At 50.3% G+C, this 27,000-nt stretch overlaps 1 protein-coding gene across 1 annotated transcript; it reads right to left on the bottom strand.

Annotated features, from left to right (window-relative positions):
- Positions 1-1,185: 1,185 nt before the first annotated feature.
- LOC135288480 (TOG array regulator of axonemal microtubules protein 2-like) lies at positions 1,186-18,499 on the bottom strand. Its single transcript, XM_064401868.1, has 13 exons — positions 18,300-18,499; positions 16,895-17,109; positions 15,890-16,050; positions 14,532-14,575; positions 14,118-14,329; positions 12,424-12,584; positions 11,927-11,973; positions 9,955-10,043; positions 8,841-8,991; positions 7,577-7,738; positions 5,311-5,443; positions 3,598-3,703; positions 1,186-2,859 (listed from the first exon to the last, which is right to left on the bottom strand). Exons 1-13 carry the CDS (start codon positions 18,337-18,339, stop codon positions 2,620-2,622), a joined length of 1,761 nt encoding a protein of 586 aa, XP_064257938.1. The 5' UTR covers positions 18,340-18,499; the 3' UTR covers positions 1,186-2,619.
- Between the last annotated feature and the right edge of the window lie 8,501 nt (positions 18,500-27,000).

The following is a 27,000-nucleotide window of genomic DNA, read 5'->3' as shown; positions in this document are numbered from 1 at the left end:
ATACCATTTCACTCTGAAACTGTGGATGTGCTCCTGTGGGATCAAAGGATCCCAGAGAACAAGCAGAACACATCTGCTTTGTTGTCAGAGCCTATTAGCAATGTCTTGCTGCCATTGCACAATAATTTGCCTTTCTTTAACTGGCAGGGAAGCCAGGACAAAACACCTCATGCATCCTCTTGATTATTCTATACTTTATGTATGCACAGGGGCAGTTAGTTGCTCTGGTGTTCTTGGCAGCTATTAATGGGAATTTCATCATCAGAGTAAGGGGACTTTGGTGGTTTGGGTTGATTTTGCCACTAGGAAATCACAGCTTTCTTCAAGAAGAAATTTGGAGGTCATTGAGCCACAGAAAACAGCATTCTAGAAATCTGCAGACCAAGTTCAGAAAGACTGAATATGTTGGCTAAAGACCCCTGAAATATTTCTAAGAAAGTCTGAAGTTAAGGAGAAATGGATGTTTGGGATCCTTCAGTGATAAATATTAGCCAACACTTTGGCTTTGTGTTGTGCACCCAAGGCCAAAGAAAACTGTTGGACTGGCTCATCTGAGCTCTTTTGATCTCAGTAAAGAATCCTTCAAGCCATAGGAAGTTGGCAATGCTCATTTCTGCTGGCCAACCTCAGGTTACCCAGTACAGTCATTTGCCCAGGCAAGCCAGAGCAATGGTCACAGCACCAAGGCTGACAGAGCTCCAGAAGCCTTTGGACAATGCTCTCAAGCACATGCAGTGACTCTTGGGGTCACTGCACATGGCCGGGAGATGGACTCGATGACCCTGATGGGTCCCTTCCAACTCAGCATATTCCATGCTTCTATGAGCCTTATTCACACAGTGAGGGAACTTCATATTTCCATTAGTTTCCACTCTTATGGGGTTTTACCTTTATAGCCAGGCACAAAAGGCTTTTCCTGTTTTAGGAGGTGAAATGAAGATCATTACCTTGTGTCCTGGTGACAGTCCTGAGCAAGCTTCCCTGCCACGTGTGCCAGCCTCTCAGCCCTGGCTGTGCCTGCCAGCTTTGTGACTCCAATTCTCTCCATCAGGGACAGGAGGAGCTCGGCCCCACACTTCCGCACCTGGGCGTGGCGGCTCCTGGGAAGGAGAGAGCAAACCCTGGGGCACAGGGAGAAGGAGCAGCAGCAGCACAGGCCTTGGCCAGAGCCTGCTCCCTGTCCTTGCTGGGGGAAGGAGGCCTGGCTTCTCCCTGCAACTTTAGACACCGCTAGAAGGTTCTGAACTCAGGTAAACACAAAGCTAGCATTGTACAGAAGGACTGCCTGCAAGGCAGAGGGAGGAATTCAGTCTCCCTGCACTCTCTGATACCCAGCTCCTTTCACAGTATTTACTCTGAGAAAGATTAAGGAAATAGATTACATATGAATGATTTAGAAATTAAAGACAACTCATGCTGACCCATCAGAGGGCAGCCAGTACACAGAGCTGCAGCAGGATTGAGGCTCTTTCCACCCATGATCCCCAAATCTGCAGACCTCTGGGAAGAAACAAATGCAGGGAAAACATGTTGTGGGCCATGAAGTTGCAGAATATCCAGCAATGCAGCCTGTTTCTTCTGAGAGGCTTGGCAACGGATACATCTGAATGTTTTACCCTATTCCAAAGCTGAGGAAAGGAGGGACAGGCAGTTTAACCAGGCTGTCCTGTTCTAGAGAGTGTCTCTTGGGAACTATCAGGCCCAGCACCAACATTTAAGGCAGCATGTGCTTCAACTGTTCCATGGCAGTCAGGCTGTGAAGGTGCCTTTAAAGTGATTCATCATCCCAAGGCTAACATGAAACATGAGTTTGAATAGAAAGTAGAGTTCTATGGCCAGGACAGTCATACAAAACTCCTTTTGGCAGGAGCTGCACCTGCTGTGCAGGCTGTGCCACACCCAGCAGATTGTCCCCCATGTGCTCCACGCCCCAGCAAGTACCCTCCTCCTTTCTCAAGCTAATGGCATCATGAGGAGACATGGTTTTCCCAGGGCCCCTGTGGTTAGTGCTGTGAAATACCAAACACCACTCACAGCTGCAATTGCAATTGTCCCTCTTGCCACAAAAGGACAAGGCTCTATCCTCAGGCTTTGCAGGCACTTTCACTTCCCCACCAGTCACCACAGCTAGGAAAATCTGACAGCCTGGGAGAACTCCAGGAAGCAGCAGGAAGCTGAGTCAGAGGAGCTTTCATTTGGGTATCAGGAAAAAGGTTTTTCACCCAGAGGGTGGTTGGGCACTGGAACAGGCTCCCCAGGGCAGTGGTCACAGCACCAAGCCTGACAGAGTTGAAGAAACATTTGGACAACAATCTCAGGCACTTGGTGTGACCCTTGGGCTGTTCTGTGCAAGGCCAGGAGCTGGACTCAATGGTCCTGATGAGCCCCTTCCAACTCCCCATATTCTAAAGTTCTGGGATTCTGAGAACTGATAGGCTGCAGGAGGGCAGAAACAGGTGACAAGAAGAGAGAAATTATGTTGATTGGAGAATGAAGTCACTGAGTTCACAGAAGATGCAGCATACAGGACCCTTCCCTCCCACCATTCCCATTCTCTGTCTCATCCCTTCTCCCTCCCACACACTAGAAGGTGAAGAATATCACTAAAAGAAGAACAACCTACTTGACTCCCATGTCCATGAGAGCAGTCATTGCTCGTGCAGGAGTCACATTCTCCACCATGATCCCCAGGGTCTGACTGGCTGCTTTCTGAACAAATTCTGGGGAGTTGGACACCATCTGCAGAAGGACCCGAGCAACCTCATCCACCTCAGAGTCCATGTTCTTCTTCAAGGTCACAAAGAGCTCTCCCAGAGTGACAATTGCAGAGTAGGACACCTTGGAACGGAGGTTGGCCACCTGGACAAATCATGAGGGGAAACATAAGAATCACCTTGAAAAGAAAACCAGTTGCCTGCAACAAAAGTCCCAGAAAATGACAACACATCCCACTGTGTCCAAAGGAACATCAAAGTACAGTAAGAGCAGGAGAGCACAAGCACAGAAAGGCTTTTACTCTGGCACCAATTTCTGGTCTCACACCTGCTTACTGCAGGCCTAAAAAAAAATATTTCATTCAAGTGTTCTACTTAACTCTTCTAAAATGTTCACAGCTTTGATTTTAAGCCCTTTGACTAGAAAACTGAAGCAAGGGCTGCTTTCAAATCATAAAAGAACAAATCATAAAGATAGAAGAGTCAGGTGCTCCTGTTCAAAAAACAACACCAGCAGCTGAAGCACTCAGCCAGGAAACAGAAAACACAGGCTCAGACCCAGAGACCAATTTGCAGTGTTGAATTACAGCTTGGGCAGAGACTGGGACTCTGGCAAATAACCTCATTAGTGTCTCAGTTTCTGCATTTGCACATTGCATTATAAAGGCACCACACTCAAAGACACGTGTCAGATACCCAACTTACCAGTAAATACAGCTACATGTACCCACAGATCGTACAGATAGCTGACAGACATTAGAAATAGACGGTCTAAAAGCAGAAATGAAGGCAGACCCTGAGCACACATGGAGACGAACAAGCAGATACCTACTCTACACACCATGTATGAAGTATGTGGGACAATTCAGAACAATGTTCTCACCTCGTTGGTAACTGCCAAGCAAACGTCATGAAGTCTACACAGCAGGACCTCTGAATGGGACCCAGCCAGGTGTTTGATGTTGTAGAGTCCCTTCTCCTTCATCTCCCTGAAAGGCAGAAGATTGATTTTTTCTCTCCACCAAGGCAGCACCCTCTGAGATTATCAGGCTGGCAGCTCAGTCAAACAATGGGAGGTGCTTTTCAAGGAGTACTTAATTTAGTTGTGGAAAAGGTTGCCACAGGATGATGTGGCTGTCAAAAGCCTACACAAATCCAAAAGGTGAATAGAGGGGTTTCAGAGTGGCCATTTAAGCAGACAGCCTTTCTGAAATCTCTGGCACATGATGCCCCCCTGGCACTGCTTCCTAGAAGCTGTAGACCAGACCAAACTGCTGTTTCTTGTCACCTCCCTGTGCCTGTCCCTGAGACACAGTCCCACCGAGCTGTTATTGGGGCATTTTCCTTTTTTGTCAGCCCCAGCAGGCAGTTCAGCACTGAGAGTCTGCACTGGCACTCTGGAGCTGAGTTTCCCCTCTGCCATCTAGGCCTCTCTCTGTCACCCCCTCCACTCCACCTCACATATTCCCCCAAAAAGCAGCAGGATGTCCCAGAAGATTCCACCCCTGAGCAAGAACTGTTGAAACTCTGGCTTTTCCCAAAACCCCCTACCTAAAACAACCCCCACAACAGCAACGTGTTATTTAAAAGGTGCAAACAACTCTGTCTCTCAGCACTTTGTGCAGGGCCTCAGCTACAGGAAGGAATGTGAGGCATCAGGGCTGCAGCACAGGGCTGGCCACTGATCCCACTGGCACCCCTGAGCATCATCTGGACCCCCTACACCTGCAGAAGCTCTCTGCACCTCACAGGGCACCCATGAGAAATGGGGAAGAGAAAGCAGAAGAGAAAGGACAAAACAAAGGTGACTGCACAAGGAGATGCATTGTGGCAGATTTTTCATGCTCATCCCAGTGTGAATGGAGTCCTTACCCCTGTGTGAATGAAACATCTACCAGGGAGTGATCAAAAAGACATTAAAAAGGAAACCAATATCACCTAACATTTGTAGGGTTATCACCTCTGGGCCTCCTTCTGCCTGTGTATAATTTTGGGACACATGGTGAGTATTGACAAAACATCTCAGGCCCATATGAAGCAGTGAGAAGGAAAAAGTTGAATTCCAAAAGTGCAAGATTCCTAGAGGATTTCATTTCTTTTTCCTTCTCTTCTGCCATCAGCCCTTCAGGAGTAATGACAGGCTGAGGGACTGGACAGCACAAGTCCCTGGAGGAACTCCCTGGAGCTGCTTCTGGGACTCCCATGCAGGAGGTCACAGGGAGACGCTGTCACCTGCCATTGCTGTCAGCAGTGGGGGCAGAGAGGAATCTTACTCAGTCCCACTGGGCCAGTGGCCCAAGGCACCCAAATCTCTACACTCAAAACTTCTGCCATCCCCTCAAGGTTTCCTTTGCAGCTCCATGGAACAACAGGCAAAGCGAGGAAACAGCACGGAGCTGCTGCAGCTGGAGCAGTGCTGCAGAGCAAGGCCAAGAAAAGGCTGCTCTCAAATCTTTATCCTCTCACTGCTCTGGAGTGGTTTCAAGAGTTCCCTTTGTCCACTCTGGGCTCTCAGGGGCTCAGAGGCACTAGCAAGACACAATTCTAACCTACCTTAATGCCAAGAGGGACACAGAGTGAACAAGACCTTTCTTACCAGTCATCGCTGCCGAGCAAGGAGAGTGCCTCCAGCAAGGAGTGCTGTGGGTCTGGAGAGGCTCTGTCCTTCTGCCCATGCCCACGGAGCGGCTCCTCTCGGCGCTGGGCACCAGTGGCCGTCTGCGAGGTCACTGCAAGGAGAGGGTCGGCCATGGGCACTGCGGCCCGGGCAAGGCACCCGCCATGGAGCGGCCTGCAGCCCCATCTCCCAGCCAGGGTTCCCTGTGGTGCCAGCTGGCACTGGCTCAGAGACTTCCCTGCTCTCTGGCTCCTGGGGCTCCTTGCTTTCTCCCAGCCCCCCAGCTGGGCACAGCTCCAGGCTAAACCTGACAATTGCCCCGCAGCCCCAGCTCCCCAGGGCCACAGGTGCCACGGCCAGCGGCAGGTTCCTGCGCCCGCAGAGCTCCCGCTCCCTGCCAGACAGCGCTGAGCAGCAGCACTCGCTGCCCAGGAGGGAACTCCTCAGTGCCCCTCTTGTCTCAGCACCCTGATTTCCCCAGCCCTGAGGACAGGGGCCCTCTGCAGCTCCCTGAGGAGAGACCTGCAGCTGCCTGGAGACAGCACCAAGCCAAGCCTGAACAGGCCAGCCCTGCTGGGCCCGGCTCAATCCTCACGGAGCAGCTACCAGGGAACAGCCATACCTGACCCTTCCCACCTGACAGCGCCTCTGTTCCCACGGACTGCAAATATTCTAGACAGCAGGCAGCTGAGTGCACATACATTTTAGTATCCGTACTATTGGGAAGGGAGTACTTTATGGATGTTGTTCTTTCCAAACATCATCAATCTGTACTCTTTCAGAGGTGCACACTGCCTGTATTTCAAAGATGCTGAGGTGAAATTTGTCATCTAATGGATGTGTTTGCAAACTCAGTAGGTTCTAAGCTTTCTCTTGTGGAAAAATGTACCTTCCAGACTAGACAGTTGATTAAAAAGGTTTCCAAATGCACTCTGAGGATAAAAATATGCAAATACAGATCCACATTGTTGGCAGACACACTCTCTTGTTGATCAGTTGACCTGGGTTTGCCTTAATTAAATTTTATGGTAAGGAAAAAAACTTAGAGGGTATGAAGAAAATCAGATGATAAATGCATTTCTTATGAAACCCATTTGTCATCAAAAGCACTGTCAATCAAAAATTTCATGTTGTGCACTAAAAAGCTCATTTTCTAATGTGCAGATGAAAACATTTCAGCTGTCTACAATGATGGAGTATAAATATTGCACAGAATCTTGATGAACTGCCCTAGACTTTATAGGGTTTTTGTGCTACCTTGCATATTCTCACCAAGTATGGAGGAACCATAACAAGAAAAATATTCAGACAGGAGCTAATCTGGATGTCACTGAGGTACCCCAGCCACTGACACCAGTGATGTCACTGCAGAAGTATGTAGGCATACACATCTGGATTCAGTATGAATGGAGAGCCACCTCAGGCTAGTTCTGGTCAATTCTGGGCATGGAAGTAGCATCACTAGAAAAGAGCATTGAAGTATCACTCCTAGCTACCATCTTCTTATCTCACCCTGCTTGGGATCACAGCACAGGCAGGCTGCCCACAAAGGAGAGACAGGAGCCACTAGGGACTGTCTGCTGTGTATTTCCTGCAGGCAGCAAACAGCCTGGGAGCAGCAGGCAGCCCCTCCTGGTGTCATCGGCTGCACACGGCCGCTGTATTTGCTGGGTGACACAGGAGGCACTGCTTGTTCCCTCTTGGCACTGCAGGCTGTGGGATGGCAGCAACGAGGAGCCTTCGGGCACTTCTGGGAGCAGCAGCAGCACAACTGCACCAAGCTGCTGACTGCCCTGCAGAGACAGCCCTTGCTGGGATAGCAGAAAAGCTGGCTGCAGAACTGGACAGCAGCACAGGCAGAGGGCCAGATGGTGAGTGAGCAACTGATGGTGGTGGCTCTCGCAGGTGCACGGTGAGCACACCCTGGCAGACTGCCCTGCAGCTCACCCTGCAGCCACCAGTGCTGCCTCCTGGCACCAGTGCTGTAGTTTGGACTATCAGGATGGGCAAAAGCCAGAGCTCAGGCCTTTACACTACTTGATTCAGCTCAACTTTCCAACAGAGCTCTAAGAACCACTGCTCCAGCACTCCCAAGCTGGAGTAACTCAAAAGTAGATTTGCTGTTCATTCTCAGGACAGACTATGGACCCAAGATCCCAGCTGTGCTGGCTGAGGCAGGAGGCAGTTTGTACTCCTTGTGCAAGGGAAAACCTGTGTGGAGAAAGCTGCCATGGAGCAGGCTTACCTGAGGAGCTGCGTGGGAAGCTGCCATCCCCATGGATGATGGGCCTATTGGGCAGTAAGGACACATTGTCCTGCTTCTTCAAGACCTTCTTCTTCAAGGCACTACCAGGCTGTTTTCTCTGCACTCTAGAAGCTGTGCCATCAACAGGTGGGAGGCTAAAGCCTGCAGGGACCAAAGAGGAGCTTCTAAGTGGAAGGCATTAGACAGGGTGATGATGGAAACGGCGAGAAAACTTGCCAGAGCTGGGTAACATCTCTTTGTTATCCCAAAGAACTTCAAGTATAACAATGGCACACTAGTATGGGAAAAAGAATCACAGATTCCTAGAAGAGTTTGGGTTGGGTTGGAAGGCACCTTTAGGCACCATCTAGTCCAACCCTTGTGAGCAGGGACATCTTCATCCTGATCAGGTTGCCCAGGGCCCCATGTAAGCTGGCCTTGAACACCTTCAAAGATGGACCAACAACAGCTTCTCTGGGCAAACCCTTCCAGCTTTTAATCCCCTTCCTTTAAAAAAAAAACCCTATAATATCTAATGTAAATCTACTCTCTTCTAGCTTCAAACCAAATTGCAGCAATGCTTCCCCTAAGAAACAAGGAAACCCAGTACTGCTTTGCTTTTGATTTCCTGTTCCAGAGGCTGGCAGGGGAAGTTACCAGAGAAAGTGCAGATAACCTTGCGTGCTGCCCTGGGGCTGAGTGCTGCCTCCTGAGGGCCCTGCTGCCGCCCTCGGGCAGTGCTCACAGCCCTGCAGGCAGAGCCCCTCGGCCGGGATTCAGTCGGGAACGCTGCTTGCTCCCAGGGCTACAGCAGAAGCACTGCCTGGGGGCTTCAGCACAGCTCTACAGCACCAGCTCCTCAGCAGGGAGTGGCAGGAGAAGGATCTCTGGTGTTTTCATGAGAAGGAGTTGCATTTTGTTTCTTCCAGGTTGCACCCTGGCTGAAAAGCATTCTTTTGAATTCACCTTGCCTGAAGACTGCTCTCCAGGAGAGAGTCTGAAGTTCCAGTGTGCTTTGCAAGACAGAATTTTCTACTCTGAAAGACTTTCGAGGTGAAGGGGGGAAACTGATATTCTGTTACTGACTCACTGAGGCCATGGGCAAGACACTTCATGCCCCTGTATTTTTCTTTCAGAAACAGAATTAAATCCCAAGCAAGCTTCCACTCAAATGCAAGTGGAACAGTCCCCCAGTCTGACTGCAACACTGCAAAGGGCAAGCAAGTGGTCAAAAAGGACCACCACAAGTGTAGCCACCACTTACTTGCTTCAGCTTCATCCCTGGGCTCAACTGTCTCCAGAATGGGCTGCAAGGATGTTTTCCTTTGCCTCCTTTTCTTCATGTCTCTCTCCAAAAGCTCTGCATCCTTCCGCTCTAAGTTCTTTTGAGCCAACATGCACAATGCAGCACGGATCTAGGTGCAATTAAAATGCATCATAGACTGTAAGGAGAGATACATCAACCAGACACAACATCTCCTCAGGAGCACAGAGTCCACAGAGTGCCATAGATTTCAATGCAGCTCCATATCCATTCCAAAAGTTTCAGAGGAATGACTCCCATCCTCACCTTGGCAATTACACACAGCCAGGTGGAACATTTCTGTGCCACAACCTTACACTGCTCCAACTGCAGCCTATGTCAGGAAGCCCTGCTTGAAGCATGAAGGTCATAGGAGTGCTCCAAGACAGAGGAAGAGCTGACACGGCCAGTGAGCAGGCAGTTCAGTTCCTACGGGCCATGGCAGGAGAATAAAAACCATGCGCAATATCCAGCAAGGAGGGGTAATTAGCTGTTGCTTAACACTCATGGCCAGGAATTGCAGCTGTTTCTCACTTCCTGGCTTCTGAAGGACTCAGCTCTGAAGGACTCTGAAGGACTTGGTCTCTGACATCAGGAGACCAAAATGGGGAGTCATATGAAAACAAGCTGCAGAAACACTGCTGTTAATGAGCAGAAAACTTGAGAATGAGAGGGCTGTGACATACAGCCAGAAAGGTAACCAGGAAAAATCAAACTCTCCCATTTTCTTTTGCAGCCTTGCTTACACACAACATTAGAATCTTTGCTTCTCTGCTTCCGAGGATGCACTTTGCTTACATTCACTGATGTGTAGCTTATTCTGTCATTCAGAACTTCTCTAAAACAGCCTTTGCACATAAAGAATGCTTCTGACATGACCTTAGCACCATCTCCAAACCAGGCACCTTGACACCACTGGAAACAGCCAAGCAATTCCTCTCTAGTTGTCAAATATATTCCCAAGAGAATCCACATTGCCCAGGAGAGGATGATTATGATTTTCAGTGACATTTTGGGCCAAGCACTAAACCGCCACTGGAAAGGAAATCTGCTCATCCCTGTCCTTCTCCCTTACCTTTCCAAAACCTTCCCTCAGGTCTGTGTCACGCGTAAGACCAGGATCGGTGTGATGATCCATCTCCTTGGCCTGGCTCAGTGAGAGACCTGGAAATGAAAGCAAAGGTTTGTGTAAATCTCTGGCAGATGTCAAGCCCCCAAAACCACAATGCTGGACAACAGGCAAGACAGGTTCCAGATTGCAGAGCCCTCAGAAGACACAGAGACTGTGACTGAGAGCAGCAAGGTACAATGCCTAGAGCCTCTCCCAAGGGATGGGCTACTGGCAGCAGACATGACATTACTCTGGTGGCCAGCAGACTGAAACCTGCTGCATGATGAAGGCCCCAACCCCTGGATGCTGGAGAGCCTCTGTGTGATAGAGAAGGGCAGAGATGGCGATTGCTCTTGACAGCAATTCTTATCTGCTCTTATTCATGCTGATATTAGTAAACATCTTCTTTTGGTTCTTAAAAGTCCCAGGTTCTAATACCTGGATGCATTTAGATCAACATTTTCTTCTCTTTGTTGGAATATTTTAGAGGACATGCAAAGAAAAACTTAGCATTGCAGGAGTGTTACCCAAACATGAACTGTGTTCTTGGCACCAGATAATTCATTTTCCCCGAGGGTTTCCTTCTGAACTGTATGAGACTGGGCCAATTTTGGGCCAGCCTGATTAAAGGCTGATTTTCTAATTGCAAGAAGAACAATGGAGCTCATTCTGAAATACTCTCCAACAGAGCTGTTAGAGCTAAGAGAACTAATTCTTTACATGGCTTCACAGAGGGTAAATTCATACAGCAGCCAAGCAGTTTGAGAGGAATCCCTGTCCTAAAATGGGATTCCTTCACCCTGTAGAATGCTTCAGTCAGTAATAAAAGTGAGACAGCTAAGGATTAATGTCATAAGTCATTTCTAGTCCAGAATGAGTCCAGAAAAAAAGTCACCTTCCTTACTGAGCAATACTTCTCCCTAGCTGCATTAAGCATTCCAGCTGCACATCAGCAATTAAGGAGTCATTCCAAAGGGGCCGTAGCCAGGATTTGGCAGAACTAACCCGGAGCAAAGGGACCAGGTCATCTGATCCCTTCTTCTGCATCAGCAGAATTATTTCTTCAAGTCTCATCTGTCCTATCATGACACAGCCAGAGATGGCAAAGGAACAACAACAGTGTCATTGGGGCTTTCAACTTGAAAGCATTGGCTGAGCCAGATGCACCAGACACTGCATTTTGTCTGGCACAATGCCACTTGTCAGGGATCAGGCAAGGCAGGGAGGGAGGACAAGGCAGAAGGCATCTCCTCCCCCAGCCTCAGCCTGCAACACTGACACAGGCAGAGAGCCAGGGAAGAGATTTGTCATGGTGAACCTGCCATAGGTGGCTTTGGGCTTGTGCTGTCACAGGATGACAAACTCAGACCCTGCATAGCATGCATCCATTTGGAAGGCTCCTTCTCCCTGACAGGAAAATTTATAAGGACATTCTGTCACAGCAGGTTTCTCTATTTCTGCCAATACAAAACCAGGCAATGTCCATTAATGTCCATCCCGTCTCAAAGGGTTCAGCTCAGAAAGTGCCCCAATGAAAGGTTTTCTGCTACAAAAGCAGGAAGAAGTGGGAACATTTCTCATTTTGTGCTAAATGCCTTGTTTTCCTTACTAATTGTGACATTAGGAAGGCTGCAGGGAGATAAAAGGCATGTGCAGAATGGAGAGGAATATTTCCTTTTCCTGCACTGCATTTTCAGGGCCACAAGGTACCACTCCAGCTCCTGACACTCAACACTTCAGACTGCAGGAATTTTCACTGCACTGCCAGAGAATACTCCCAGTGACTGGACTCTGGGAGAGTCCACTGAGCCCGTCAAGCAATTGAAATGCATTTAAAGAAATTTTCAAAAGAATGCGTTTTAGTCAAGCTTTGCAAATGTCACCTCTGAGTCAAGACCAAAATGGTCATTTTAGGACAGACATGCCCTGTACCTACCTGCATGTTCAGAGTTCTCCTCCTTGCTTCTGCTGCTGGATCTTGGCCTGCAGAAAATGGAGGACAATGAACATGTGAGGAGGTAGAAAGAGAAGGGAGGGAATGCCTGTACCATGAAAGGAGGAAAACCGCCAGAGCATGGGCACTCTGATGAAGGAGGAAATGCAGCACAGAAACACACCAGGATGCAAAGCTGATTCATTGTCCTTAAGCTTTCCATTGCGGGAGTCACAGAGAGCTGGCCAAGCTCTGTGTGAAACAATAGCCAAGTCCAGCAGAGGACTCATCTTGAGGTGCTTTGAAGCCCTGCCTCCTCTTCCCCACCACCACCTCTGCTCTTGGCACATTGGTGTTGGCTTTGACATTGTGCTGGGTCATCATAGATCGGCAAAATGCCTAAATACATGGGACACCTGGCTGTGCAAAATAACCACACTTTGGAACGGGAACACACAGGTGAACAGCACACTGCAGCAGCAGCAGACACCTTAGCTTACCTCATCTCCTGGGACTCCTGGAATTCCAGCTGCGGAGAGCTTTGCAGAGAGCCCACAGCACTGCCAAGAGAGGGACTTACTGCCTTGCCTATGGGGGGGATCAGAGGTGGTCCCAATGACCCCTTCTTCATATCCCCTCCACTGGAATACAGCAAGGAAGCCTGCAAAGAGTAGAACACAGTGCTCAGATCAAGCATGCAGCCTTGTCCCCATTCATGCCTCAAGACATTTAGGAACGCATTTAACTGGACCTGGCAGGAAAAGTCAAGGCAAAATGATGGAGCAGCTTGGCCTAGGATGGGGAATGTTGACCTAGGAAAGGGAAGTGGTGAGGGAGATCCCAGGGCACACATTTTGCACCTCTCCCCTTGTGCTCAGTTTTCTACATTCCCAGCTGGAATTCACATATTTGACATCAAAATGTTCTGAGGTGCCACTGCCTCCACCTGGAAGATAGGGTGTCATGGGAATGGGTTTAGATCACTATTCTCTCCCTGCCCCTTAGGTACCTCACAGCCAGTGCTGATCTCCAGTCATGTCCCCACAAAGCCATTCTGCAGGAGGCCAAAACCTGCTCTTCTCAAGCCCCTCATTTCTTCTGCTGCTGCCCTTCCCTCCTACACTTCCCCAGCAGCCTTTGAGACCAGATGCTGCTGCTGAGCTCGCAGGATGCTCGCTGCTCTCCAGCCCCCACACATCCACCATCTCAGCCTCACTGGCATTTAGGATGTTCAGCAGAGCTCCCTGCCCTGCTGCTCTCTGCAAGGTCTCTGCCTGCCCAAGTTCCTCCAGGGCCCCCATGCCATGGTCAGGAATGGGAATGGAGGCAGCAGGGGCAGATGCACACCCTTTGTTTCTATCCCATCATTTTTGGGCCAGCTAAAGAACCAAATCAGGACCTGTTCAGCTTCAGTGAGAGGGTCACTTCCTCTCACGGAGACACTGGGCCCTTTCTCAGCAAGGCTGAAATCAAGTATCCAAGCCTTTGATTGGACATTTTGTCTACCAAAACTCTTGTTCATCTGCCTCCTCTGCACCCCATGGCAAACCCAAAACAACTGCAGCTCCTGGTCCTGCTGCCAAGGCAATTGTGTGCCTGGGCTCTGGGCTGCTCTCCCCACGGCCACCTCCCATCCCTTCCCTCTGGACAAAGCCATGCCACAGCACACAGCTGCGCAGAAGCTGATGATGTCTAGAAATAGCAGCAGAGACAACTGTGCAGAGGGCATGGCTGTACAAGTCAAAAGCTGAGACAACCTGGAACTGACTTTGCAGGACTGCCTGCTCCAGCAAAGACCTTGTTCCATCCCAACCAGACACAGCTGACAAAAAATAGACATGGCTCACAGATACCCATAGGTTACTAAATCTAGAAGGACAGCTTGTCCAGATTGGACAACTTTAGCTGCTCAACTTTAGCTGCTGCTGGTGTTTTCTCAGCCATGAGACAGAGGAGGAACCACAACAGAGCCCAGAAACCATTCAAAGACCTCTCCTGTTATTGACACATGCTGAGGATATGAAGTCTGCACTCCACAGCCACTGCAGAGACAGCCTGAAGCACAGTGTCCAGCTGAGCTCTTCTTTGGCTCAGCTGCTTCCCTGAGGTCACACCACAGGAAAAGATCTCCAATCTCTGCCTCCAGCACATAAACTGAAAATCTACTGCACAGGACGTAGTTTGGTCTCCTTACCTTATAACATTTTTCTTCTGAACTCTGCTCCTGGTGTTTTCTACTGTCATTATCATAGCCAGTGCCACTTTGCTTGTTCTCTTTCTCCATGCTGTACATTTTATTATTGTTAGAAGAAGGAGAGCTGATCCTGATGGGAGGCAATGGCTTTGAGGGAAGGAGCGAAGAGGGACATGGCCGGAAAGACTTGGAGAAAATGAACCTAGTCACGCCTGCAAAGTGGAGGAATTTTCACTGCACCACGAGAGAACACTCCCAGTGACTGGGCTCTGGGAGAGTCCACTGAGCCCGTCAAAAAACTGAAATGCATTTAAAGAAATTAAAAAAAGAATGGGTTTTAACCAAACATTCCAAATGTCACCTCTGAGTCAAGACCACAATGGTCATTTTAGGACAGACATGCCCTGTACCTACCTGCATGTTCAGAGTTCTCCTTGCTTCTGCTGCTGCATCCTGACCTGGAGAAAATGGAGGACAATGAACATGTGAGGAGGTAGAAAGAGAAGGGAGGGAATGGCTGTACCATGAAAGGATGTAAACATTCTTAGCGTGGGCACTCTGATGAATGAGGAAATGCAGCACAGAAACACACCAGGATGCAAAGCTGAATAATTTTCCTTAAGCTTTCCATTGCGGGAGTCACAGAGAGCTGGCCAAGCTCTGTGTGAAACAATAGCCAAGTCCAGCAGAAGACTCATCTTGAGGTGCTTTGAAGCCCTGCCTCCTCTTCCTCACCACCGTCAGTCATTCCTCAACTGTCATCCTAACTCCCCAATTCTGCCGTCTCTCCTTTTGGAGCCAAGTGGTTCCTACAGCCACACTGAAGCAGCAAGAGCTGCTCAGCTGAGACACGAGACTGTATGGAGGGCAGCTACTTTTGTACAGGTGCCAAAGCTTGACTTTGCCTGCTCGTGCCTAAACCTGGTGACAGTCTCATGCTACATGTGGTCAGAGCACTGCTGTCTCCCGAGAATGCTATGACACCTCCTGGCTCTTTCAAGAACAAAAAGGCTTTTTCCAACTCAGCTGCTAGGGGAGGATATTCAGATTGCACTTTAAAAGCCCTCCCAAAGATTTCCAATTCAAATGATACTTCTGTGTCTCCTTCTTTATTGTTATCACTCGGATAAGCTTGACAGCTACATTTTCTCTCCCATATCCAAGCCAATATCTTTCCATCAGGTACGGTCCTGTAACTCTTGTCTACCACCTTGCCCGCTTTGATCTTAAGCCCAGATCAAAATATTAAACATTGATCAGATTATACATTTATACCCCAAAACTTCTCTGGCATCTCATTTCACAGTGGAGGCCCAGGCACAGAGAAAATATTCCTGATGTTTACAGAAGCAGCACCTGAATTTGCAGACCCCTCTCCAGTAGCCAGTATTGGCCCATACATAATCTCATGGGTGCAGAAGTTAACAGTCAAGAATGACAGCATTCAAATATCTGCAGGACCCAGACCCATGCAATTCACTTCCCAAAAAAGAGCACAACCATTACAAAGGGAATCAATAGCCAAGTCCAGCAGAGGACCAATCCTGAGGTGCTTTGAAGCCCTGCCTCCTCTTCCCCACCACCACCTCTGCTCTTGGCACATTGGTGCTGGCTTTGACATTGTGCTGGGTCATCATAGATCGGCAAAATGGAGAATACACAGAGGTTTGCCTAAATACATGGGACATCTGGCTGTGCAAAATAACCACACTTTGGGATGGGAACACAGAGATGAACAGCACACTGCAGCAGCAGCAGACACCTTGGCTTACCTCATCCCCTGGGACTCCTGGAATTCCAGCTGCAGAGAGCTTTGCAGAGAGCCCGCAGCACTGCCAAGAGAGGGACTTACTGCCTTGCCTATGGGGGGGATCAGAGGTGGTCCCAATGACCCCTTCTTCATATCCCCTCCACTGGAACACAGCAAGGAAGCCTGCAAAGAGTAGAACACAGTGCTCAGATCAAGCATGCAGCCTTGTCCCCATTCATGCCTCAAGATATTCAGGAATGCATTTAACTGTGTCCTGGCAGGAAAAATCAAGGAAAACTGATGGAGCAGCTTGGCCCAGGATGGGGAATGGAAAGGGAGATGATGAGGGAGAGACCATGACACATATTTGGCACCTCTCCCATTGTGCTCACTCTTCTCCAAAAGTGGCTTCATTCCCAGCTGGCATTCACATATTTGACATCAAGGTGTTCTGAGGTGTCACTGCCTCCACGGGCATTTTAGATGTCATGGGAGAGGCTTTATAACTCCCTGCCTCTAAGGTACCTCACAGCCAGTGCTGATCTCCAGTCATGTCCCCACAAAGCCATTCTGCAGGAGGCCAAAACCTGCTCTTCTCAAGCCCCTCATTTCTTCTGCTGCTGCCCTTCCCTCCTACACTTCCCCAGCAGCCTTTGAGCCCAGATGCTGCTGCTGAGCTCTCGGGATGCTCGCTGCTCTCCAGCCCCCACACATCCACCATCTCAGCCTCACTGGCATTTAGGATGTTCAGCAGAGCTCCCTGCCCTGCTGCTCTCTGCAAGGTCTCTGCCTGCCCAAGTTCCTCCAGGGCCCCCATGCCATGGTCAGGAATGGGAATGGAGGCAGCAGGGGCAGATGCACACCCTTTGTTTCTATCCCATCATTTTTGGACCACCTAAAGAACCAAATCAGGACCTGTTCAACTTCAGTGAAAGGGACAGTTCCAGCCAGGGAAAAGGTCTGAGAGCTCTGCTGACAGCACAGAAACTGGAAATTGACCACACTGCACTTAGCTTGGTCTCCTTACCTTATGTCCTTGTCCCTCTGAACTCAGCTCCTCTTCTTTTCTCCTGCCCTCAGCATAGCCAATGCCATCTTTCCCATTCTCCTGCTCTCTGCTGCATATCAGGCTTGGCTTGGTAGAAGGAGAGCTCTTCTGGATGGGAGGCAATGGCTTGGAGGGAAGGAGCATAGAGGGACTGGCCAGGGAAAACATCTTGGCAAGCGGGTAGCCAGACAGGCCTGCAAAGTGGAGACACAAAATATAAGAGAAACCAAAATGCAAACCCAAAGCATCTGAAGCTCCATATCTCGTGGGACACATTCCCTGCAAACTTCTAAACAGCTGCACAGGGCTACATTCTCTTGCTGGCAGACACTTGAGGCAGGCCAAGGGAAAACCCTGACCCACTTCCACAGGGCTGCCACAGGAGCACCCTGGCCTCTGGGCTGCCCTGGGACAGCAGGGAGCCCAGAGCCCTGTGCTCTCCAGCAATGGCTCAGCTGCACAAGCACGCTCCTGCTCCTCTCCCTGCCCCACAGCTGAGCAGCCCTCCAGCTCCACGGGGCACTGGCAGCAGCACAGCTCATTGCAGGGGCACATGCAGGGCACAGCTGTTCCCTGGCAATGTGCACAGGCTCTCTGGGCTGCCACAAGACCCTTCCTCCCACCAGAGATTGGCCCAGCTCCCCCTCACCTCTGTGTGAGGCTGAGCCATGCTCACAAGGGAAGAAGTGAGTTAGGTGAATTCCCACCTTTATCATTAACATATCTAATGGGTGTGGCACTCAAGGGGAATAATTTTTCATTTTAGAGAAAATTTATTTGGGTTCATTTTTCATGGAACTAGCCTGCATTTAATTCCTATGAACAGTATGGAGCTGGCAAGTCTGAAGGGAAAAGGCGAAGGCTCCAATGATAAGAGGAGAAGATATTCCTTCTTCAGTCTGGCCTGTGAATCCACAGGAAAAACCCACACAGCTGTGACTGCTATTTCTGTAAACCACCAAGTCCTGTCAGCAACAGGCAGGCCTTATTGGTGTTTCTGTAGCACTGTAATACCATCCTCAGGGTTGGACCTGACCAGCAAGCAGAGGAAGAACGGGAAATTTATCTGTAGTGAGACCTGACATTGATGGCAAGGAAAGCAACAGGACTTGCGTCTCATGACCATGTCCAGTCTGTGCTCAGCTGTGGCCACAGTCCCTGTCCTGGCTGACAGTATGAGTGATTTGGCTGCTGTCAAAAAGGAGAAAGCAGAGTAAACTAATGACAGAATGTTGTGATGCCATGGGCATCCTTGCAGGATCATCTCTATCTGTCAGCCACCTACTCTGACCCAGAACTGAGCACCATGGAGCAGTTTTCCCTGAAATATGGTGGGATTGTTTTTCCATTTGGCTTCAGCCTTTCAGCTCCTTCCTATCCTCACCTTTTCCTTCAGAGGTTTTTCCTTTTCCAGTAAACTCCATGTTTGAACCCGTGCTTCTGCCTGGCAGAAGGATCTGGGTTTGAATTTGGGAGCACTCTCAGTGTAGCCAGCGACAGGAGCTTGGTGCCCAGCCTCAGAACAAGGCCGGGTGACTCCGATCGCCAGCGCTCGGCACAGAGAGGCAGAGCCAGACGCGTCTGCTGCCGCTGCGGCCCTGCCAGCCACAACCTTCACAGCCTTCACAGCCCCAGCGTGGGGCTGCCCCTTTGTGACACAATAGCCCATGGGGCTGCCCCTTTGTGATGCAATAGCCAGTGGTTCTCTCATTTCCATGGCTGCAAAACCCCACCCCAACTCCATCCCTTTCCCTTCCCTTCCCAAGGGCAGCCAGCCTTAAGCCCAGCCTGGCCACGCCTGAGGGTTTCACACTGTCTAGGAAGTAAACCCTCTCCAAAGCTACTTTTCAAGTCCTTTATTTCTGGAATTCCCACTCAGTTCTGGGTTGCAGCTGGTTGGTGTGGGAATTGGTTAATTTCTCTTCACATCAAACAAAGTGCTGGGACACAAACAATGGCACCATGCTGTGGAAGTTAAAGCAGCTCTGCACTCCCCAGTAGATGAGCCCACAATTCAGCTGGCCAATAGCTTTAGGGAACAAATTGACCATCCAAACATTCCACTTTTGCTCTGCTTCATTGTTCCAGTGGTTTATTTCCTGCTTTCTTGATTGCAGAGAAACCCAAACCCAACATAAACATCATCTTCCTCAAAACATTTCTGACCCTGGCAGCTCCTGACAATTCAAAATTTTCTTCATAGAAATAGCACTTGGCAGGTCATTCTAAAATACTCTCCAACAGAGCAGATAAAACTAATCATCCTTGATTTGGCAGAACTAAGCCTAACCCACGGGACACATGGGTCTGATCCCTTCTTCAGCATCTGCAAAATTATTCTTCAAGTCTCATCTCTCTTATCTATTCAAAGATCTCTGCATTAGATGCCCCCAGTGTTCAGTGGGCTGACATGATCAGCGTATCTGTAGGGTGTAAATTGGCCATGCAAAGTTCTCCATTGTTGTGCAAGGGGTTTATTCCTGCTTTCTTTCCTGCAGACACACCCAAACCCAACATTACAACACCTGCCTCAAAACAATTCTCATTTGGACTGTCCCCGAAAATTCAAACCTATACTCAGAGTGTTTCCCTGTCACCAGGGACAGGCTCCAAGGCTGGGCTCTCACCTGCATGGAATGAAGAAGAGCTGCTGCCCTTGCCAGTGGCTCCAGGGTCTGGTGATTAGGGCTTTGAATGCAGCTTTTGTACACACACTGCCTCTCTGGGCCAAGCAGCATTCCTGGACATTGGCACCACCTCTGCAGGCCAACATCCTCCAGGCACAGCTGCAGGAACGAGATTGCAGCAAGTGCTGGCTGAAGGAGTCTCCAGGCTGCAGCAGCCCTTCACCTCCAGCGGAATCATCTTGTGCTGCCGTGGGAGAAAGCAAAGGGGGTGACAGGCTCTTTGCAGATGAGGGTCTCCTCCATGTGCTGCTGCTCGCTGGGCTGATACAGCTGCTGGTGCCCTCCCCTGCAGATGTACCAGGAGCCTGTCTGGAAAAATAACACTGCCAGTGCCAGTGCCAGCCACCCATCCCTGCCATGGCCCTGCCCACAGGGCGTCCTGCCTACCAAACTGCTCCAGTCAGGTGATGTCAGACACCATCAAAATACATTCAAACTATGCATTTTACACATTCTTTCCAAATCGTGGCCATGCAGTCCACATGCTGGAGGCAGACTGCTCTTGGCAGAATGGGGGAAGCCCCAGCAGCTGCTCTCCCCATGGCTGGATGGCCATGGCAGCAAAGCCAAGTCTCTCACCGTGCCCACTGCTGTTGGGACCCAGTGCTTTGGACATGTTCTCACTGAACTCAGGCTTCTGCTACAGCAGTATTGTGCCTTCACGCATTTGATAACTAAGAGTTGGAATGGTAAGGACTCCTTACAAGAGCTACCAAATAAAAGGGGAGGGAGGGGGTGAGTGAGTTAGAATAGTTTGCTCCTTTTTAATACAAGCATACCTGGATTGAAGCAGGGACACTGGGCTAATCGTACTGGGGACTGGTTTGTAAGCCTTGTCTCTAGCAATTCCCACCAGTCTGCAAGCATTTTTTAGTAGAAAGCAGTATATAAGATTTTACAGCACATCCATGAGCAAGTCGAAGCCAGAACTCCAAGTACAAAACAAATACTCCCAAATCGGCCACCCATGGGGAAAGGAAGAAGAAAAGCAGATGAAACAAGTGCCACTGCAACTGAATTGCTTGCGTTCATCCCATGGTCCAACTTTTGTGGACAAAAGCTCTTCAATTCAAACACACAGCTTAAGACCAAGGAATTCAATGTTTAGAGAGCATTTAAAGCCTAATTCCTATTACTTTCAAGGAAAGGTAGATGCTAAATTCCTTAAAAACTCAAATATGGGTCTAATTGGGACTGCATCCTCCAAATCAGGAATGGAGGTTTAGAATTGCAGAACTGTTTCCATTGGAAAAGGCCTTTAAGATCATAGAGTCCTCCCAATAACCTGACATCACTAACACTGCCAAGGCAACCACAAAAGCATATCTCAGGAAATGTTGTGAGATGAGACATCTTTCTTGTCTCCTTTGTCTCCCCAGGAGCCCCTTGGCAGGAGAAATGCCCACATGGGCTTTATCTGACTCCTTTCCAACCAGTCTTTCCCTCACTCCCAGGTCGCATTTGCTCTGCAGGCTTCACTAGCTCGCTCAACTCAGAGGAGCTCTCAGAGGAGAAAATGCTGCCTGGCGTGGGGCTGTCTGATCCCTGTCCCATCTTGATTCCATCTGCCCCATTCCCTCGCCCATCAAAGAGACCGAAGGATCCCTCACAACTCCACGGTACTGCAGCAGATCCCTGGCACGTTCCCTCCTCCGCTCCTTGGTGGCCCTGGGGAGGCTCCAGAGCCCTCCCTGTGTGCGGGACAGCTGCTGCAGCACCACTGCGCCTGCGGGCCAGCAGCGCCCAAGGAGCAGCTGCGCAAGTTCAGAGTCTGAAACAGAATCCTCAGCGCACACAAATGACACCTGGCATTTCAGGGGCTGGCAGGAAAAACTAAATCCATCTGCTCGTTGCCCCTGCTAGCCATGGCCACGGTGATGCAACTGGAAGAATTGCCCCTGCCCAGGAAGCTCTCAGGTAGAAGAGAGGAGCAAAAGCCACGCGTTTCTGCGCTGCTAGCTCCCAGTGCCTCAGGTTTTCCTTCCAATTTCTAAAGGGTTTGGACTATTTTTACTGTTTCAACCCTTGTTATGTGCTCCTGTGAACAAGTAAGCATTACAAAGCCTCTCCCTCAAAGCCTTGAGGGACTGCCAAAGCAGAACTTGTTCATGCTCTTTTCTCCTGGTGATTTTATAATCCCATACAGACTCTGACAGCAAACCCGTGCTAGAGGAAAGATTGACCTTGGAATCATAGGCTACTTTCTGGGTGGGTGTTTTAATCTGCTTTTCCAGGGCCTTGGGCTGAGCAGGGTGAGGATCTGGGGGATTTCACAGAAGAACTGGCACAGGACATTGCCATGACACAGGGGCGGGGAAAATGTATTGGCCGTTTGCAGCAGAGAATAGAGAAAGGCACTGGCCCAGGCAGCTGCTGCCATGTGGGCACAAGCTCTGCTGCCCAGGAGGGTCCCGTAGTGCAGGGGTTTGCAGATGGACACATAGCGGTCATAGCACATGATGGTCAGGAGGAAATACTCTGCTGACAGGAAGAAATACAAAAAAAAGAGCTGAGAAGCACATCCTTTGTAGGAGATGGTGCGGGTGTCCCAGAGGGAATTGTGCATGGCTTTGGGCACAGTGGTGCAGATGGAGCCCAGGTCGCTGAGGGCCAGGTTGAGCAGGAAGAAGAACATGGGCGTGTGCAGGTGGTGGCCGCAGGCTACGGCGCTGATGATGAGGCCATTGCCCAGGAGGGCAGCCAGGGAGATGCCCAGCAAGAGGCAGAAGTGCAGGAGCTGCAGCTGCCGCGTGTCTGCCAATGCCAGCAGGAGGAAGTGGCTGATGGAGCTGTTGTTGGACATTTTTTGGGGCTGCACATGGGGACCTGTTCATGGAGAAAGGACAGTGAAGATTTAGAGGAGATACCTGGAACCAAAATCAAAGGCATTTCCCAGACACCCTCCTCGGTAACACACAGACACACCATTTCGTGTTCAAGAATTCTGCTGGTTTTTTTGCTAAGATCCCCTGTATCTTTGCTGCTGTTCTTGGATATCAGAAACCCTCAGCATTTCTGCTGCCCTCAGGTGGAACAGAGCAAGTTCTGTTAGGTTAAGTGATGAGTGAAGCGTAAGGGGAGATGGTCTCTCCTTCTGACCTATTGAGATTTTCTCTGGGCTTTAGCCTTTCTCAGGTGGAGGGTGATCACCTTCCCATGCTTCCCCTAAAATGTCACCAGGTACTGCTGAGAGGAGATGGATCCACCACAGCCCAGCTCCGTATCTGTAGCCAAGGACTCACAATGCTCGTTTCATGAACCCAGCAGCATTTTCAGTGTCAGAACACCTCTGCATTTCCTCATTAAACTTATAACTCAGAGATGCTCTAGGACAGTTTTGCACCCTGGGTTGAAGCTCCCAGCTTGGACTGCAATCTCAGGGAGACTTCCAAGTGTCTTTATGCTGGCACTGGATGAAGGGAGATGCAGCTCTTTCCTTGGGTGCACTGACAGCATTGCCCAGAGCCGGGCACTGGGCACAGCATCACCCTGAGCCAGCTGTGCCCCCTCCCAGAGCCCCCAGGGCCGGGCAGCTGCTCCCAGCCCTGTGCTCTGCAGAGGGAACTGGGCCCGGGGCTGCAGAGCTGCCCCACGGCTCTGCTGCAGCTCTGCCTGCACAGGAGGGGCTTCACGCCTTGGAGCCCCGGCTCTGAGGGCAGAGGCTTGGCTGGGGGACAGGAGGGAGTGGGCTTGTTCAGAGGGAGGGGCTGCACTGCAGGGGATCCTGAGGGCATCTCTAAACTCTCCCTGCCACAGCATTGCTGGCTTTTGTTTCCTCCCATTGCCTGATCATCTCTGCTTCCTGGAGATTTTCCTCCTGCCAGTGTTTCCCTGTGCCTGATCTCTCCCTGTCAGCAACCACAGACCCCAAATCTCTGTGCACTCTCCCTGGCCCTACAGAACCCTGCCTGTTTGCAGGGCACTGGCTGGGGGCAGGTTCTGTTTGCAGCTTGGAGAAAGGACAGCTCAGACTGAGCCTGATGGCTCGAGCAAAAGTGATGCTGGTGCTGTCCATGGGCAGAGTGGCTGAAAGCACATTAGGGATCTCCCGTGAACCTAGTGATCACTAAAAGAAACAGTTCAGATGTCTCAGACAATTTTCAAATTTCATAATTAATAATTCATAATCATCCTATATTGTTCATTCTCCCTCCCTGCCATTATCCAGTAGTAGGAAACTGAATACAAAGTCTTACAAAAATTTCTGCTTTTTTACAAAAACCCTTATTTTGGAAATATTCCATGACTGATCAGAAGATCTCAGCATGTCAGAGTTTCATGAGCATTTCACCTCCCCTGCACCAAAAATACTCAGAGTTGTACTCACAGGGTCTGTAGGCATTGGGATGTTCCAGCTTTAGGAGATCACTCCAGGAGCTGCAGCTGCATTGTCCTGCAGCCAGAGGTTCCTGTGCCAAGGGCTGGCAGTGATTCTGCCCCAGGCACTTCTCAGCACCTTCCCAGCCCTGACTGATTGAAGCTCTCTGTGCCTCTGGGCTGTGCCCGGGCTGGCTGCAGGCAGTGCCCCAGCCCTGCTGGGCTGGCAGAAGAGCTGCTCATCAAGAGAAATGTGCTTTTGAAGCTCTTCTTGCTTACCAGGAGCTGCCTCTGTGCCAGGAGCCCAGCCCAGCTCAGCAGCACAGACACAGCACAAGGACTTTAATGAGCCTCTGGGGCTTTGTGCTCAGGCCCTGAACATCAGTCCCTCAGAGGCAGCTGAAGAAACCTCTCCAGAACTCCAAGTCACAATCCAACTCCAAAGTTTCTTGGACTTTTAATGGGTCCCACTGAGGGACACGACTGAGAAAGTGTCCCCAGGGCCCAGGAAGAGCAGAGAACTGGAGGCAGTGATGACAGGTGGGGACAAAGAGAAGCCAAGTCTTGGTGGCCTGGGGCACAGCAGGGTCTGTGCCACCAAGGGCTGGGAGGGGACACCTTGTCCTGAGGCCCTGGGGCCTCCTGGCACAGCCCCAGCCAGGCTGGGCAGTGTCAGCCCCTTGTCCTGTCCTCAGCATCCCCCCCTAGCCCACATCCCAGTGGCCTTAGGGATCTGCTGGAAGGAATCCCTGGGGAGCCTTGCTCAGCAATGGCCCTGGGGGCTCCTGAATGCTCCCAGGGACTGCAGGTTTTTCCAAGGACTTTGGGTTTTGCTTTTGCCTTGGAGTCTCTGAGAGCTTTGTGCAATCATGGCCTCCAATAATCTGCTTTAAGGAGTCCCTTGAGAGCTTTCTACTGACATTCAGAGGGGCTCATTAATGCTTTGAGACACTCAAGGTGTTTAATGTCCTTTGCATTCTCCTTTCCACACTGAGTCTCTAAGAGGCTTTTGTGCTATGCTGGCCACCAATTCTCTCCTCCAACTAGTCCATGAGGAGCCTGTGTTGGAGAGGGACCTCAGTGGGACCCATTAATGCCTTGAGACACTTTGGGAGTTTCCTCTGACTTGGACTCCTGGAAAGGTTTGTGCAATGTCCTCTTAGGCCATGAAGTTCCAGGGCTCAGCTCTAAATGCACCACAGGGCTCATTAGGATCAAGCAAGTCCTGCCAAACCATGGCTCTGCCTTGATTTCCCTCCGCTCTAGTGCAGTTCATTAGGAGGGTTTCCTTTTTCAGTTATGGAGAAATATTTCAAAGAGCTTCTAGGAAGTATGTATTCCTATTTTAAAGGGTGTCTTTTATTGCTGTTCTTATTACACAAGAGATGATTGCAGCATTCAGTGACTGATATTGATCCAGCAGGGACTCTCCTAAGGAGCTCTGGCCTGCTCAGAGAAGCTGTGCCTTGAGCTCTGACCCAGTGTGGACAACCTTGCTCCACATTCCCCAAGCCCATTTTGTCTCTCCTCACTCACCTGGCACCTGCTTTGCTCAGAGAACTGGCTGTACACAGCCAAAGAGGGTACAGTTTCTTTTATATTTTGAAGCAATCTAAAACTCCTGACTTTCCCCATTGAAAACAGACATCCTCCTCAAGTGTGTGCCAAGCCCAAGCTGCCACCAAGGAGGTTCCTCTTCCCTAAGGCAGAACCCTGGAAGGAATGTTTTAGACACACAGGAAGTTCTGCAATAAACACAAATCCAGAGTTTGCTCAGGGCAGAATTAGACCAACTCCTGACAGACAGACCAGCTTTGAACTCCTTGCAGCTGAAAGCTCTGAGCTGGGAGGTGTGGGAGAGACCCAAGAGTGAGGGAAGGGAAATGCAGAGCACCCAGCAAGTGCTTCTGTGCAGACAGGCTGTGGGGAAGGGCACTGCAGAGCTGCCCTGGGCCAGCTGGGAGGGTGGATCATCATCCCAGTCTGCACTGGGCCATTACAAGACACTGTTGGATGGACACTGCACCGACCCCAGCGCGCCAGCCTATTGCTCAGGGCTGCTGTCACTGCCCAGAGCCAGAGGGGATCCCTGGCTGGGGGCTTGTGCCATGGCCACCTGCCCTGTGCCGCGCTGGCCGCTCAGGCACCAGGAACCAGCAGCAAAGGGCACTGCCAGGGCCAAAAGCCAGCTCAGCCAGACAGAAAGGGGCAGTGCTGGCACTGTTTCCATGGCAGCCCTCACTGGGGGTGACACCTGGGTCACCTGTCCTGGCAGCTGCCATGGAAAGCCCTGGCAGGGACTGAGGGCACAGACACTGGCACTGAGACACTGCTGGGCCGGGTGCTGAGCACAGGGCTGAGCACGCAGAGATGGTTTTGTTCTTGCTGAGCTGCAACAGAGCCAAGGCCTGTCCTGCCCCTCCTCCAGCCACGCTGGGCAGGGGCTGGGGCTGGGGGGGAGCTTGGCAGGGGACACAGCCAGGACAGGTGACCCCAACTGACCCCGGGGATACCCCAGACCACAGGACATCATGCTCAGTGTATGAAGTGCGGGGAACAAGGAGGAAGGGGGAAATGTTGGAGTGAGGGTTTTTGCCTTCCCAGGTAACTCTTAGGCAACAGGGAACCCTGTTTCACCAGCGGGAAGGGTCAGTACCAAAGACACAGACACCAACTTCAGGAATCCTGTAATTTATATAATGCACAGCTGCAAAGAATTACAAAAGGATAATCTCAGCAAAGCACATAATCATTAGCAAAGAATTACAAAAGAAGCTCAGCAATCCATCCAGTCATTACTAACAAAGATTGCCTACAGTGATTAAAGAAAGATCCACCACCAGTTACCCTCAGACTTTACCATCACCCAGATTCACACATCAGCTGGGGCAGACAAGGACTGCAGAGCCACTCCCAGACACTGGGAATTCCTGCAGGTGCCTCCACCTTTGCAGGCAAGGAGCCTCCAAGCCCGCTGTGAGAGGACACAGCTTTTACACTCTCAAACAAACAAACTGACATCACTGCTAGGGTGGGAACATCTGGTTTCATTCTCCTGTTTGGTTTCTCCCAAAGCCTGGC

Source organism: Passer domesticus, chromosome 33 (genome assembly GCF_036417665.1).
Source record: "Passer domesticus isolate bPasDom1 chromosome 33, bPasDom1.hap1, whole genome shotgun sequence".
In the NCBI taxonomy this organism is placed as follows: Eukaryota; Metazoa; Chordata; class Aves; order Passeriformes; family Passeridae; genus Passer; species Passer domesticus.
The sequence above is the reverse complement of the archived record's forward strand: the minus strand, read 5'-3'. Positions and strand labels throughout refer to the sequence as shown.

Coding starts and splice junctions, on each gene's coding strand:
- LOC135288480 (XM_064401868.1), bottom strand. CDS start 18,339: ATGGAGTTTACTGGAAAAGGAAAAACCTCTGAAGGAAAAG. Junction 11,974..12,423: donor CAGGAGTCCCAGGAGATGAG/GTAAGCTAAGGT, acceptor CATTTTCTGCAG/GCCAAGATCCAGCAGCAGAA. Junction 7,739..8,840: donor CAGGGATGAAGCTGAAGCAA/GTAAGTGGTGGC, acceptor TGGTCCCTGCAG/GCTTTAGCCTCCCACCTGTT.